The 17,260-nt window shown below is 36.9% G+C and overlaps 1 protein-coding gene across 1 annotated transcript in view; it reads right to left on the bottom strand.

The window, feature by feature from the left end:
- The window catches only part of gabbr2 (gamma-aminobutyric acid (GABA) B receptor, 2), a 189,751-nt gene that overhangs the window by 62,974 nt on the left and 109,517 nt on the right, over nt 1-17,260 (bottom strand). Inside the window, exons 5-11 of the mRNA XM_032580308.1 lie at nt 16,357-16,422; nt 15,694-15,882; nt 14,083-14,325; nt 8,611-8,671; nt 2,588-2,668; nt 668-818; nt 220-352 (exon numbers count right to left, since the gene is read on the bottom strand). Of these exons, the coding sequence (XP_032436199.1) occupies nt 220-352; nt 668-818; nt 2,588-2,668; nt 8,611-8,671; nt 14,083-14,325; nt 15,694-15,882; nt 16,357-16,422 (924 nt within the window). The remainder of the gene's footprint in view (nt 1-219; nt 353-667; nt 819-2,587; nt 2,669-8,610; nt 8,672-14,082; nt 14,326-15,693; nt 15,883-16,356; nt 16,423-17,260) is intronic.

Genomic DNA, 17,260 nt, shown 5'->3' with positions numbered 1-17,260 from the left:
TTTAGTAGAGGCTGAATGCAACATCCTTGAGATTTTTATTTCCATAAATGTTTGAAAACCACACTATTTTTCATCCACTTATAAATTGTGCAGTACTTTTTGGGCTACCAACTCAAATCTTCCAAAATCAAATTGGAATTCGCGGTTGTAGGATGTTGAATCAAACTCAAGCTTGCGTTTAATATTTAATAGGTTGATAAAAGTTTGAAGTGGACTCACAGTGCAGAGCGTCTCAAACTCTTTGTCCGAAACAAAACCTCCATCAAGACCAAAGAGGAAGATCGAGGCGTAGGACAGCATGCCTCCTAGGATGATCAGGTTGTTCATGTATGGACTGGACATCTTGATTAGTCTGAAGGAGAACAAAACATTAAATAAACGATGAAACTGATTAGCGGAGCTTTAAAACTGACAATATACTTTTGCAAAGAAAAGTCTAAAAAACCACAAGTATATTAAACAGTTGTATTATCTGACTAGATTCATTTTTATTTCTATTACTATTCACCCCACATAAGCTTGTCTGGCCTTCATTCATCTCTCTACTTCTTCTCCCTTTACAAAATCTGCTAATTTAATATTTTCTCCCACAGTACAAGTCTGCGTTTTATCTTCACTGGCTGTCATTTTTTGCCAAGGTTGTACTGGTCTGTTTCTAGATGCTGACCTGTGATTTCGGTTCTTGATGTTAAAGAACAGGAAAGCCCCGGCCATTAGCATGCCCAGGATGGTTATAGTAGACAAGATGCTGTACAGTGGAACATTGATGTGGCGCCGTTGTAGACGAACAAATGTGCGATCTTTGGGAGGCTCCACACCTACGACACAAAGGAGGAGAAAAGGTTATTTTCATACTTCTTAAAGTTTCAACCATTTTCTGTGCTAAACTTTTTCCAAAAAAAAAAAAGAAAAAGAAATCTACTTATTTGAACTTTCCTCCTTTAGATTCATTCGTCTTCTAAAAGAATGTGCTACTGCAGCAAATATTAACTTATTCAAGCTCAGCTTCCAAATATTCATGTAAATCTTTCTACCGGCGCCACATTCAGGTTATTGTGGGCAAGCGCTGCATTTTCTAGTATTTAGACTTAATCGCATGGGCATCCTCTGTGCGTTTACTGTGGTGAGGGATGTAGCAAGAAGCTTTCATTGCAGGAGCTTCTTTATTTGGGGCAGAGAAGGGAAGATGGAGCGAAAGAGCGCCGTGGGGGGAGAATAGCCAGAAGGATCAAACAAATTCCAAAGTATGTCAACACTTGCAAAACCCGAAAGAGAGGAAAAATGGACTGGTAAATAATTTAGAGGCGAGAGGCCAGCTTAGGAAGGTGAATTGTGATCCTGGTTCAGTCTCAAAAATATTCAGATGCTGACAGAAAAAAAAATCTATTTTGGACTATATGAGTTATAAACAGTTGTGCCATACATATTGTCAAAGTGTTTAATTTCAGATAGTTAATTTATCTAATTCCTTTGTTTTATTTTTATAGACATTAGAGACATAAAATACACTTAATATGAGAAAAGATAACATTAAAAATTATTTAAACAGGCAGGCACAGGCCAAGTTTAAATCAGAGATGTTCTCAAGTAATTTTTTCCCCCCCAAGTTAGATCTCAAGTCTCTCGCCCCAATTCAGAATCGAGCTTCAGTCACTCAAATAAACATTTCTTCAATCAAATTCATGACATCTAGGTCACCTTTAACCCTGCATTGCTGCAGGGTTTCAAAACTGCACTGCTTGTGTTTAGGCCTAAATTATTACATGAAAATGTAATAATTTTATTTAATAGTTTTTCCTTTTTGACGAATTCTGATAAAATGTAATATGCAGACTTTATTTCTGAATAACTACCTCATAAATTATGAGCAATTTTAACCAGTTTGGACTGAGTGTAGATGTTGTGCAGCACCTGAATCACTGCCCATGAGTTGGGTTCTGAATACTAAGCACTCAAATGCATTTTTATAATACAGACAGTTGTTGAATAATAAAAATGGACCATCAATAACAGCTGGTCATATTTGTGACCACTGATTCTTAACGTTGTGGGGCAATAAATTGGTGCTTTTCCTAACGTACTCTAGCATTACACTCAGCATGATTATCATATAGAATGCCTAAGTTATTTAAATCTAAATTCAATTCTAATGTAATCTAAATAGGGCTTCTGAAAGTCCCACTTTATAATTATCACCAGCACCCAAAACAAATGGTATTTCAAACAAACATAAGAGATCTTCAAATCAAACAGCCTGTTCATTTGTTCGCATGACATAATTTCATACTTGTGCATTACCAAAATGGTAGCCCTCGAATGTGAATGAATGCTAGAAGATGATACTCTGACTTACCCGAGCATTAATTATCAAAAAGCATATTAGGACAATTATTTAACTGGTTTCATTGTCTCCCTGCATTTCAATAAGCTTGCTTTGGCAACTTATAGTGAAATACCTGGTCCTGCCTTTGGTGAGGTATTAAACCTCTCTAGGATTTAAGGAAAGGCTCTGAGCAGTGGAGCTTTTTTCTGCAAGGAAAGATTGACATCCTTACCCCAATAGTTTCCACAAGTAAAGTTGTCCTACCTTGGAACCTGATGGAGTTGTTCTGGAGATCCAGGATGTCAGCGATAGAATTGTACTCTCCCACTTTTGCTTCCTGACCATCTGTTAAAATAATAATTTAAAAAAATCCCCACAAACATAAATATGTATTTACAATGGGTTCATTTATATATAGTAAAATAAATAAATAAATAAAACAGCAAAGTAACTGCAAATATAAAATGTCTGTAGAAAAGCAACCATTTAACTCAAATATGCACTAAAACATCCAGGCTGGTTTCACAACAGACCCACTGCTTTGTAGGGAGTGTCAGCTTCCTGCACTGCTTTTACCTACAGCCACATTCAACTATGCTGCCAAGGACATAGCTGAAAAGCAAATGATTGCAGCAGTCTCATACTGCATGTGAGCCTCCAGGTGTAATCAAGCCATTCTGTTATCAAATGAACAATCTTTAGTAGACAGTAACAGTAGTGCAGTTGTTTCCTGCAGCCTTACCCAGCAACCTGCTCTGCTGCTCAGCCTGTGTTTACAAGCACACCACATTCTGTGCCTCCTCGTTTGGTCAGCCAAGTGCCACATGGCACGTGGCACCATAGCAAGTGCCACATGCTATGGAAGCATCTCTTCCATAGCATCTATGGAAGAGATGCTCTTCCATCTATGGAAGAGCATCCATAGATGCTCTTCCATAGATGGAAGAGCATCTATGGATAGCATCTCTTCCATAGCAAGCAATTTAAAAATCTCTCAAAATACCACTATGTTGTCCTAAGTACAGTACCAATTAATAGTTCATCTTATTTTGGTCAAACTTAAAAGGTAATAAAAAAAAAACATAATAAAACACCACAGATAAACAATAACTGGAAGAATTGCTAAGTGATATAAAAGGAGAAACATGTGGGTCTATATCTAAACTAGAATCTAAATGCTTGTTGTTATCACCCTTCTCTTCTACCCAGAAATGTTTCTCAAGCACATCTATGAACAAACAGCCTCTCCAGTGTAATATTGGAGGAGGAATGGCCCTGTCAGGCAAACATGGCCATTCACCTTCTATTACTTGGTTAGATTTTACAACTGGGAGGATGGAGAAACCAAATGGGAGGGGGAAAAAAGGAGACAGGCTGTTAATTTTCTTTGTAGGAAACATACACAACCTGCAGTTTGTTCAGGTGTGCCTGTGCAAGCCTTTCCACCTTTTTCCATTTTCACTCTCAAAGACCAATTGAACTTTTAGGCAGAAGTGTCCTTGACAAGAAAAATGACAGACAACATCATCTACCAGTGGGCCACTCTGCTCCACTCTGCTTTCCTCTTGGAGAATCACTTTATCTTATCTTCAGTCCTCATCAGAAAGTCAACGACAGCTGAAAATGTCACACTAAGGCGATTCTACCTAGGGATTTTCAACCTGGTAAGTTGCCTTTTACAGGTGATCATGTGATTTCCAAATGAATTAAGAAAGAACTGTACCAGGGTCCATTTAAATTCAAATGTAATTTTTAGCTGCAACCAAAATCCCTCATTACAATCAGGCGAATGAGTGAATTCACTATTATAAATCAAAGATTTTATGCAAACTAGAATACATATCTAACAAGTTGCAGATGAGGAAAAAAAGACAAACCTGCTCCAGGCACAGACTCACAACATGCTTGTGGAGGAAATAAAACCAAATTTTCTGCCGTTTGTACAAATAAAATGAACTCACAGTGCTTCACTTTTACATCAGCTTTGATGAACTCTTCTATCTTCAAGCTAATTTAGTGTAAAAGAAAAGTTTCCAAAGGAAACACACAAAATAAATTTGGACTGTCAAAGGACGACTGAGCTCATTCTAACCAGTTTTCAAGTTGCTTTGTTTATTAGTTTATTTTTTGAATATGTACAAAAAATCCACCATGAAGAATAATTTCAATTTTTTGTATGTACTCAAGGGAGTGGGTGGGAGTATAAACTTATAAAAATTCCCACTCCTTAACCACCTACAGTATCCTTCATTTATTATGTATCTAATCCTGCATGACAGCTATACCTTCGCTTAATAGTTAAATAAATATGGGTTTACTTAATTTTCTCAAATGATATCAGATATATGCTGAATTTCTTAGGTTCTTGCTATACTAAATGCAAGCCTGCCACCAGCAGCTGTACACATCCAGATATGCAACTGTCGCTAGACGTATAATAGGTAAAAGTGTCTCTTAGTTATTAAAGAAAACCACAGTTTTCTGTCAATTAAAATGGGAGGTTCAAAGTTTTTCTTTAGTGTTGTGGCAAAGGAACTCTAACCAGATCAAAGAAATTGCCCCCAGCTTGTTTAGCTGTTTCTTTCCTCAATGAAGCCCTTGAAAAAATTTTTGCTGCCATTAATTAACCCTGTTTTTTCTTGTTTTCATATCCCCCCAAAAAAGTAATCCTTGCCCAGTGTTTCAATGCTTTCTATTCATTGTTGCAAATTGTTGCCAAGTTAGGGTTAAAATCAACAACCTGCAATAATCTAAATGAAAAAAGCTAAATGATTTGCTGGTAAACATAGATATTGATCGCACTTCATTGTTAAAACTGCTAAATCCAAGTGCTGCATTTGACACTGTGGACCACTCTGTGGATCACACAGTTTAATAAAAAAAAAATTAAAAAAAGGATTCGTATCAGTTGATCTTGATAATTATTGATTTGTTTGAAATATCTGAAATGCTGTCAAACTGGTAATGTGACCTATCCTGTTTTATCCATAATTTCCTGTCTAGCTGTTGTACTCATTTTCTACTTTCACTCCAGGCCTGTTTTTCTTTTAACCAATTATGAGCCACACTGTTCTTGGTCTATTGCTGTTTTCTCTCAATCTTGTGTCTTTTGGTCTTCTTTTAACATAATTTTTCAGCTGCATGTGCTTTCTATCATTGGAAACTATACACATTTGTCAAAACAAGAAGCCAGTCTCTCTGCAATTACGTTTTTTTTTTTTTTTTTATCTAATAATGTCCTGGTTCTTAATTCTGATCAGACAGAGTTGGAGATCTTTGATGGTTTTAAGGTCTTGCTGGCCACCTAGAAGGCTCTAAATGTTCTGGTGCCTTCCTATCTCTCTGAACTTCTGCACATGTATGTGTTCTTTAACCTCAGGATACTGGCCTGCTAAAAATTCCTAAAGTCAATAGAAAAACTGTTGCTTTTTCTTTTTGTGCCCCTCCTTTATGGAGCAGTCTTCATCCAGACACTAGGGAGGCATGCTCTGTGAAGGTTTATAAAATTAAAGACCCTCTTGTCTCTCTTTGTCTTATGCATCGTAATACTATTCCTATGCTTTAATTCCATTTTATTGGTTTTCCCTTCTTGTTTTATCTGTTTTAATGTGTATTGTTTTATTATGGTTTTTATTTTCTCTCAACTGTTCAGCACTTTAGAAATAAAGTAGTTATTTTTAAATGCATTTGAAAAACATCATATGACAAGATTTTAACACAATGAATTGGACTGATCTGAATTAGCGTTAAAATTATTTCAATATATTTTCACCTATTTTGACAAGTAAAGAGCCCAAAAATGATAGTTAGTTTGAATCTGTGCTATATAAATGAACAGAAAAGTAATTCACAGCTAATGGATACTTTATATACTGTATCAATAGAATTTTTTATGAAATTTCTTGACAGTTAAAACCTGTGACTATTTTTCAGAATTTAGCTCTAACATAGAGAAAACAGTACAAATATATAATATTTTGCTAATATTATAGTAATAAGAGAAAACTCTTAGAGCACCATAAACATTGGAGTAATGGTTTTCTATTTTTTTTAATGCTTTTTCGCATGTTTATTTTAAATCACAGGGACAGTGTTAGCAATCAGAACCTCTGATGGAGAACTATCGCTCAGTTCATCTCCATTAGAAGGAAAACAGGAGTCAGAAACCGCTGACTAAAAGCGTACCGACAGGGAGAAATTGAGAATCAAAGGCTGCAGACAGATGACAGTGACGTGTGGAGGATCACTACCTTTTAAAATATTTAAAATGGGGCAACCCCTCATGACCTCTCCAACCAGCAAGAGCTTTGGTGCAGTGTGTCAAAAAGGGGTGACAAAATCACTTTCTATGTCTGTGAGACACAAGATATAGAGCAAAGGTTGATCAGGGGCAAAGATGGTAAAGGAGATGGAGATAGCACAAAGATACTGTATAATAAAAGAGAGAGCCCTCTGTTGAAATTTTTGAGAGAGAAAAAACATTCTTGTGAACCATTTCTAAGAAAACAATTCAAGCAGATAACAACTTTAATGATCTTTTTCAAAACTAAGTTTAAAAATGAGGAAATTTCAATCTGTGTTATGTTCTAGTGCCTTGCAAAAAAGTTCATTTTTATTTATTGTGAAAAACCCTGTTTTATCCTAAAGAAAGGCAAGACGTTTGAGTAAAACACTGGGGTGACTTGATGAAGTGGTGAAGCAGAAATAGAGAAGGAACAGTAATCATTAAAGAATGCTGCAACTGATTTTGCACACTGAAACCCCTCGACAGAGTAGACCGACTCTAAAAGACTGGATAGATGCAGATTTTAAGAAATCCTGACTCTGCACATTAGCTCTGTTCCAAATACTTCTTCTGGTTTCACAGAGAAAATACATACGCAGAGTGTACGAGTGTGAGCTGTAACCAGCCAGAGGGATCAAGCCTCTCTGCAGTCAGAAAGATAAGATGGTTAGGCTGAGAGAGAGGACTGATCAGCAGCATGCTGCTGTGCTTCATACAGTCTAAGATGCCTGGGAGGTGGGAATCTCCTGCTTTAAGATCCGATCTTTTGGGTTATTCTCAGGAAATCCTGTCAGCTCAAAAACAACCACCGGGTTTATCACTATCGGAAGACAACAGAAGATTTTTTTTAATTTTTATTATTCTGACTCAGAACCTCCACAAATGCATTTAATAACCACAGGAGGGGACATATCAATTCAAGTTCTGCCAAACAAGAAGCATGGTACAGCTCTATAGAGAAAGCTTTGGGGAGATGTTTCTTTTTTTCCCCAGGAGAAAACAGTCTCAACAAATACTGATTGTTTTCCTGGCAGACAAATGCAAAAGTCATGTGGATAATTCACAGCAACATAAAAGGTGAAAGTGGGGGTACAGCATGTGAAACATTTCAGTGATACACTTCAGCCACAACTTCAAACATTTCAAAGGATCCAGTCTATGCACATCAAGCATGACAAGAATACGGGCAGCTGGGAATTAGCACATAATAGCAAAATGCTTAAAAAAAAAAGAGCAAATAGAAGAAGAAGTAATATTTTCTGAGTTAGCCCAAAAAAGAATGTAATTGTTTATACTTTTGGTAAAAGTTTTTTTTTGATGTGTTGTTCTGTAACAAATTGCCATGCAAATGTTTCCACGTTTTATTGTTTCATGTTTAGTTCCATCAGAACCACATAGATAAAAATACATGTATTTCTATATCTATTTAAAAGCACATAAAGCCAAATTCTGCTGATCATGACTGATTTTTAAAGTCAATATAAAGGGTAAAACATATAATGGTGAATATTTTTATGGACCCTGTAATTACTACTTGGAAGTAAAATAATAAAAAATGTTCTATATGCTATTTTATCAAAGCACATTTTGATAAAATAGCATATAGTGTAAGAATGACCCAGTCAGTGTTCATACCTAAATGCAACTGAGAATCTGTGTTAAGAGACAATCTTACTAAGCTATGACTTCAACCATTTTGCAAACATAATTTTTACACTTGCACAGACCAACTTAATAAATCAGATTATTATCAAAGAGTTTATTTATGTCAGTGACTAAATTCTAAATATAATTGCCCGTATAAAAAACAAAAAAACAAAACAAAACAAACACAAACATGCCTTCCCTTCAACTTCACAGTCATGTTCTGTGTTTTGGGCAAGCACACAAAATTTTAATAAAATAGATTACAGTCTGGTTGCAACATGAAAAATGAATAGTTTGCACTTGGAAATGAAGACAAATAGGACAGAAAATAAAGGCAGGTTATTAAGAAAAGTACCTTGAAACTGGTTGAATTTTATTGTGCCCATCCTCTCTCCATTACGAAACATGACTTGACCCTGAAAATAAGCAAAGCAAACCACAATGAAATACATATTTATTTAGATTATTAAGACATTAGATTGTGCTGAAGAAGATGTGTGCTAAACTATTCAATGAATTAAGCAAGGAGCTGATTTCAGCTAAAATTATTCACAATGCGTTCTTTTCTGTGTTGGCAGGGAAAGGGCAGAGGCTCGGTTCTGACATACTTAATTTTATTTCATTAGAACTGGCCAAAATTGATCTGTTTATAGAGGTAAACAAAATTATCCTTCAGCCAATTCAGGCGCTAAGACTCTTGGAGCAATCTCAGAATAGTAAGGCGGAGTGATTTAACTCTTGGAGTTAATGTTCATTTCAATCCGTTTGTGTGTCCCACACTTGGACGGAGAAAAAAATTGACAGCCAGAGTAAATGATTCCTGATGGAAATATATATCTAGTCAAACATCTATTCCAGTTTGACTAAATACGACATTATAAAGTCTGTGATTCAATCAATTTTCAGCCAGTTAGCGTCTGTCACAAACCCATCGGTCAAAATGAGAATACATGTTTGGTGATCTTGTCAAACACTTTCAGACTGGTTGTGCTTATTTCACCTTATCTTTTTGAATTATTCATACATTCCTATCTTCCTTGTTCTATACTCTTCTTCTCACTCCGTCTTCCCTTTATCTCTCTCTCCTGCTTCATCTACCAGGAGTGTTCAATTAATTCAGCCCACCATCTGTTCACAGAGCTCCTTAATTACGCATTTAACTGGGTTTACATATTAGCTGTTGGCTAACAAAATAGGTGAAAGACAAACAGACACACACACACACCCAGATAGACGGATAGTTTGCAATGACTGATTAAATCATAGCTAAGGGGACATGGTGGGGTGGCCGGAGATGATTTTCTCTTAAAAACTGAGAAGCTTTGAAGTGGCAAAGAAGGATCCCACCCCTCTCTTTGAATCCCATTCTTTGTGTGGCAACTTTGATGTTAACCCGAGAGTGTGAATGCATGTGGTTCTGTGTGCTACTACAGTACTTGCATGTCACACAGATAGCCTTTCCTAGCACTCAGCCTCTTTATATCTTTTAGATTTTGACGCACAACATGCTGCACCTGAACGTGTGTGCTGCAGTGTACTCCTGAGCAGCTGCTTTTGGATTACACTGAGATAACTGGGGTGTGTAATAGGGGTTAGAGCATGTAGGTTGAAAACAAGAGCAGAAACTCGACTTGAAGCTATTAAAGTTCTGAGTTCATATTGGTCGCAAGAGTGGCTGCATGCCACACGTGCTCGCTCTAATGATCAGATCAGCTGAGGCTGGATTTACATAGACGTCACCCTGGTTGGGCTCCTCCTTCTGCATCCTAGATAAACAGGTCTCACAAAGCATAAAGCTGTGTTTTAAATAAATGTTATAATCTGATCTTATGTTCAGGTTCCAGTTTATGCAACGATGCCTTCGTGCCCGTCTCCATCTGATCATATCCTTTTGTAAAATCACTTGTTTGTGTTTTTACAAATATAATAAAGCATTCATTAATCTCAGGTTGTGTTTTTTTAAAACCTGTGTTCTGTGTAGAATAGTTTTGCTCAGGTTAGACCAGTTAAATGATTTTTGATTTTGTACTAAAATTTATTAAAATAAATAAAGATTCTTTAAAACAAGTACATCTTGGCACAATATAGGAACCTTGAGTCTTGTACTAAGTTTGCACACAGCCATGGTTTATGGGCATTTTTCTGTACAGTACAGTATGCACAACACAGGGAGGTGTCTATTTTAACTATCAGACTGGACTGCTCAGGGTCCAACTGAAATCACTGTTTCAATTTGTCCCTTCCTTGGTCCCTTTTCTTTGTAAATAATCTGTTTCATTCCTATGTACTAAAAGTATTGTGTCCCAGTTTATTATTTTCTTGTAGTTAAGTATTTTCATGAATCATAAAAGTAAATGATCTTAAAATTTTTCAAATGTTATGTTTAACTAGCTATACTTCTCCATTTGGGGCAGCCACCAGACTTGACCTGCTCCTGGTTGATTTGATTTACTAGAGTCATATAACCACAATTTCTTATACAAATATGTGAAGAGGTTATTGAAAATCATATAACATTTCCCCTTTGATTATTGGAAATGATGCATTTTGTAGTATGAAGGTCCTAAAAATATGACTCCATTTCATGACTGAGAAAGTTGGTAAAAAAAACCCAGCAAAAACTACAAGTGAATGAAATGGTGATGGGGCATAATGATTTTAAAACACCTTAATTACTTTACAAGTCTTAGATCAATGGTTTAATGTTGTCAAACAATTCCTAATTGAAACCCATTTATTTATGTTTTCTTAATGAATATGCAAGATGACTTGGGACTCAAGCAGGTGGTATGTGTTTTATGGAGAAATCGCCGTGTTTAAGCATGTGCACATCTATGTGTGTGCGTGCATGCGTGCGTGTGGGGGTGCGCGTGTGTGTGTGAGGTGTCTGAGCTGAGATTGAGGAGGCGGTCAGGTATCACTTTGTTAGTGAGGGTGAGAATACTGCAAGCGACAGCAACACTTGGGTCAAATGAGATGAGAGTCTGTGGGCTGCAGGTGTGACATCCGCAGGGTTTCTGAGGTTTTTAGGTTGCAATGCTGCTAATGGGAGAGTAACATTGATGTACAAGCACACGCATGAACATGAGCACGCTCATGAAGGGGTGCACACTTAAAGAAAAAAAAACCCAGATGCCTCAGAAAGTGGCACTCACCATTTAACAGAGAGACACTGGTGCCAACAAAATGACTTCTGATTACTCATGAACAGCAAAGCAAATGTAAAAAAAAAAAATTACATCTGCCATCCTCAAATCACAGACTGCCGGGTCTCTACATATGCTGTTTGCCTCATTCTGTGCTTCTAGTGGCTAGATGCTCTTTCTCTATCCTAAGAGCGTTCCTGCTAATGTCTGTCTTCTTCTCAGTAGCCCTGACACCAGCTTGATCGATACGACGGAGCCCTCGATCATCACTCTCCTGCTGCTGCAACTGTACTCAGCTACAGCGACGCCAGGATCAGCACAATCTTCACACATGTGCCTATGCATGGATTAATGTCGTCAACCTACTGAAAGTCATTTAATTCACAAACAAAGCAAGGTTGTGTAATAGTTGCTTTTGAAATCAGAATTTCAAAATAGCATAAAAGATGTATGGAGTGTGGCTGGAAGGGAAATTGCCTCCCCCAGTCTTTGTCGTGAGTGGGTGGAAGTTTCTATGTGCTAAGTCGTATTTCATGTAATCCTTTAAAAGAGCAGCTAAAATAGCTGGGAGATCTTAAACCTTTCGCAACAAAGATGTATTTAATTACTTTTGCATTTTTCTCTGCTTTAACACTTTTTGGCATTTATGCAGTATTCTTACTAAATTTAATATTGCTGTTGTCCAATCATGATATACATTTAGCTGCTTACACAACATTCTGAATATAAAATATATTGTCACATTCAACGTGTCCTTTCTGACAATGTAACCTGTAACTGTGAATTTCCTATAAACTAATTTCAGAAAGACAAATTCCTACTGCATAATATCAATAATAACTATGATTTGAGAACTGCTACTGGAGTCTAGAAGGAGATGCTGAAGTGGTGGACAGGAGCAGAGAAAGCAGGGGGCGTGCAGAGTAGAGCAGGCAGAAATCTTTCATGCAAAAAAGGGCTTGAAGAATAAGTTGATTTATGGGATTTTGAAAAAGAGACAGACCAAGTCTGAGGCAGTTGCACTCTTATAGTAATTGTCTGAAGCTTGCAGTTGTTGCTCCATTATCCTCAGCAAAATAATGGTAAAATGGTACACACTAAAACCACTAATTAACTTATTAGTACTACATATTTTTCATCACTTACTTGTAATGGCACACTAAGTAGATTTTTAAAACTAAGTGCAACACGGACAAAATGTATGATTACATAAGACAATTTATAACGTTGAATGTCAAAATGGTTAAAGATGGGGTATTATGTAAAATAATTTTTTTCAGCTTTACGTCATGTTTGAATGTTTTTCCGTCATTAAAACATACTTGGAGTTTTGCTTTTATTCTTTTATGCATCTTTGGAGATTTTGCCCAACGGAGAACCTCTATCCTCCTCCCCTACTCAGCTCCTCCAGACTTACGGCAGCAGAAAATATCAAACACCTGGTGGAAGTGTGCATCTACTGATCCTATCATACAAAATACTGCTCACTGCTCCAAATGGTTGTAAACGCCATAATGGAAGAACAATATTATGATGATGTGCGGAAAGAGCAGGAGCTTCTTAAAGAGACAGAAGCCAATTTTGAGGCATCCAATTGCAAAGTCAAATTTATTTTCAGATATGTTTGATATTTACAGCAATTTTATAAAAACTATATGCAAAATAGTTACTTCATTTTGCTATTAAAAGGCGCTATGTGCATGGAAAATACATAATACCACCCATTAGGAGACTTTTAATGATTGAGAAAATATTAGAGCAGAAGTATCACAAATATATCTGAAAGTAGAGTGCAGCATTTGCATTATGCATAATGTCAACTTTAAAAAAGTTGACTTCATTTTAATAATAATAATAAATACATTTATATTCCCCTTTGTATATCAAATTAAAATATCAAAGGGCACATTCACACACTGATGGTGGTTTGTAGCCACAGCTGCACATTTTGACTAAAGCAAGACTGCAATTTTGCACCATTGGCCCTTCTGACCAACACCAGCAAGCAAGGCGGGTGAAGTGTCTTGCCAAGGGCACAAAAGACAAGGGCAGACAGGCCAGAAATCAAACCAGCAACCACCGATCGCAAGGCAAACTCCTACCACCATCGCCAATGTTGCTCCAAATAATTTTTATATTTCTACGTAGATAAGTATTCTAAGCTCAACTAAAGGCATAAAAGCTGGAAGCTGGAAGCATCTCAGCCTTGTGTGGCTAGTACATGGGATCAGGAGGCCTTCTCAAACACGCAATACACTCAAGCACTAGCAAACAATGCACAAAAAGCTTTTACCGTCACAGCGAGGATAAATCTTAAATAGAGGGAAGAGAGTGTGCAGATCTGAATGATATCACTTTAGGCTTCATTCAGATGCAAGGATGGCTTGGAATCTGCAAACAAGATTCCAGTTTTGCAGAGCAGTGATCCATTCTTCTATTTGCTGTTATAGCATTTGCCCACTCCATATAACACAACAGGTTTCCTTCATTGGTAATAAATCACTGGATTCTCGCTTGAGTTGTCTTAAGTTACCTGAATATGTGCATGCTGAATGAACTCAATGGGTTATGGTAACAACAGCAGCTTCTCCAATTGCTTCACATGCTGTGGAAACTGGTGTTTAACTTTAAAAGATAATGCATTAAATAATTACTTAAAAAGAATAATCTTATTGACTTACTGTAACTCCATAGAAGTTAGTTTCATTCATGACATCAAGCACCATTTTCCCCACTTCCCGATCGTCCACAGTGAAGTTGTGATACATATTTTGCCTTTCTTTTGTCCGGAGCAGTTCCCTTACTCGGTTCAAGGTCTTTGCAATTACCCAGATCCCGTCATAGGCAAAGCCGTGAAACTTGCTTGCCTCCACACCTTTCTGCTGGAGCTCCCTGTAATACTCCTTTTCATATTCCTTTGGGGTCTGAAAGGCAAGTAGAAGAGGCAACATAAAGCTGAGAATATGTTGATTCATCTTCTTACCTTTTATCATCTCAGCAGCTGGAACCATTACAGTGGTATTTCTAAGGTATTTTAACTGCAAGAGGATGGATTTATTTTATTTTATTTTTTTTATATTTGTTCTGTTGTACTTTTAGTTTAAGAAAAACAGACATATTTACCTGAATAAAAATTTAAAACAAAAACACTTTTCAAACATATGCAAAGTTGTTGGGGGAAAAAAAAGTTAGAAAATGTATCTATAGCATTTTCAAAAGGATCAGATTCACTCATTTAAAAAAACAAAAATGTCAGACTGCATTTACAAGGGAACATACTTAAAATGCTAAAATCAGGAAATAGCAAATAGTAGGGACAGAGCTCTAAGGTATAAACAAACTGACATTTCAATTTGGAAATTAAAACATCCACTTTGGGGATTCAGTCCCAATGAGTGTACTTCACTAGCCTCCCTTCCTTGTCACCAATTGTGTTTAGATGCAACAATGTGGTGTAGAAACTCCAGTTAAGTGTTGCCGTGGGGTGGTGGATTTAGCAACAACTTTAGGTTGAAAATGAGTTAACACCAAGGTTAGGAGACTTTTAGTATCTCAGGGTCGTGTTCACTAGTGAAGGCAGATGGAGCAGGAGATCAATAGGCAGATTGGGGCTGCATATTCAGCGATGCAGACGTTGTACCAGTCTGTTGCTGGTATTAGAGAGCCAAGTTAATTTCCCTGTCGATCTATGTTCCAATCCTCAACTGTGGCCACGAGCTGTAGGTAATAATTGAGAGAATGAGATCTGGAATACAAGCAGCTAAAATAAACTGACCAGTCTATGTTGGGTGAGTTTAATAGAGAATCTGAAGCAGCTAATTAGGGTGATTTGGGTATTTGGGAAGTATGCAATCAACAAGGGAGGTGTCTTTGGACATTTCTCTCTGGAAGGAGGTCTCAGGACAGACAGAGATTATATTTCATTGTTCGCTAGAGAATATCTCCCTAGACAAGAGTAAGCAGCTGAGGGAAGGAGGAGGTCTGGGAATCTTTGGTAAAGACATCACCCTTGAAACCTTGTCTTGGACAACAGATGGAAAAATTGATTTAGGAAACGTTTTTTTAGATCGAGTAAACTGACAATAAAACATCTGTATACCTCATGTCAGGAGTTGGACAGGGGTGTTCTTTGCTTAGGAGTGCTAACACTTTAATTATCAACCTATTTTTAGCCTATAATTTTCTTCCAGATTCCAAAATAACCATTCCCTTGTTTCAGGCATTTACTGTCTTCTTCACCAACTCTGAATTTCAAAGAAAGCCTTTAGATTGCATCAGCTGGTGTAACTCACCCTGCCAGAGATGCCCTTCACTGGCCGAGAACTGAGCGGTTCAAAGTCCACACTGATGTATCCCTCCATGGCTGTTAGGAGCTTCCTGGAAGTGCAGTTGGTGTTGTTCGCCTGCTCCCACCAGTTTCGTTGATACCAGCCTGGGATGATCCACTGGTATTTGCTGCCATACATGTTCAAGTTATATGCCTGGAAAAATGAACAAAAATAAAAACAAAAACTGACATTAAATTTATGTTTAACAAGCTGTCTTTATGTTTTCTGTTAAAAGTGGTTAATTCAACAGAACTTTTTCTGTTATATCTTGCTGTGATTTTTAAGTATAAACCGGAAAACATAAGAAAATTTGCCAGAGATAAACAGCATTTAACTGATAAGTAATTCCTAAAGGTCACTGCCAGGAGATGGTTAAAGACTCAAAATTCCTCATTCTGACCAATGTCACATTAAATTATTTTGTGTGTTTGACCCTGCAGAAAACTGTGAGGTTTAATCCACAGCCTTTACATAAATTAAACTGTACCCTCCACCCCCAAATTTTACCCAGTATCTTTATAAGTAGGATATTTTGATGAAAAAATGCTACACCAATACACAAAAACATAGATTTTATGTATTTAATAAATATGTTTACAGGTAGCTAAGTGTGCATAGATGACTTACACAACAGAAGACTTTAGAGGCCCAATGCTCATCAAACTGCCCAATGATGATTCTCACGTCATTGTCCTGAAGAGACAAAGAAAACAGATTTTGAAAAACACCATTATTATTTTAGCTACACAAATTGGTTTCAGTCATGGAATATGAGTTCAGCACCCTTTATTCTTCTGTCACTTGAAAGTCTTTTGCTGAGATAAGTATAGACACAACATTGATCAAACAGAAGAACACATGGGAATAAAGGAAAAAGCAGTAAATATATTAACTGGATAACCAGAGAATGATATCAAAACAGTAGGCAAGTTTGTTGAAATTAGACTAGCACATTAGCAAGCTACTCCATTTGAAAAAAAAGCAAGACAAGCTGTGTGAATCATAATCAAATGACTGGCATATTGGATATTGAAATTTGATGACCATTTATCTCCATAATTAATAGAAAATACAATGAAAAATAACATGATATTCCATGATTAAATACATGGGCACAACTTGGCACAACATATGGGTACAACTGCTGAAAAGGCAAGTTGACAGTTTCAGATCAGTATTTATTTTATGAAGTCAATGTCAGATTAAAGCAGCTTTTTTTCAACTTCAATTCTCAGGGTTCAATACCTGTGATGTTTTAGGCGTTTCCTTTTGACCACACACCTGTCTTAAATAAGTAGGTGATTAAGAAGCTTATGCAGCACTTAATGGCACACAGAGGAGATCATCATTTGACGCAGGTGTCCTGGAACAGGGACACATCTAAAATATGCAGGGCAGTGGTCCATAAAGACCAAAACTGAGAAACACTGCATTAAAATGTTCTAAACAGAACATCTCATGTGCTTTTCTTCTCTTCACTACATCCACCTCATCAGAGGATTTAAAGTGTGATTGATCTGAATGAGTTTAT

Source organism: Xiphophorus hellerii, chromosome 13 (assembly GCF_003331165.1).
Source record: "Xiphophorus hellerii strain 12219 chromosome 13, Xiphophorus_hellerii-4.1, whole genome shotgun sequence".
Classification (NCBI taxonomy): domain Eukaryota; kingdom Metazoa; phylum Chordata; class Actinopteri; order Cyprinodontiformes; family Poeciliidae; genus Xiphophorus; species Xiphophorus hellerii.
Note: the sequence above shows the minus strand (reverse complement) of the source record. Positions and strands in the feature narration are given on the sequence as shown.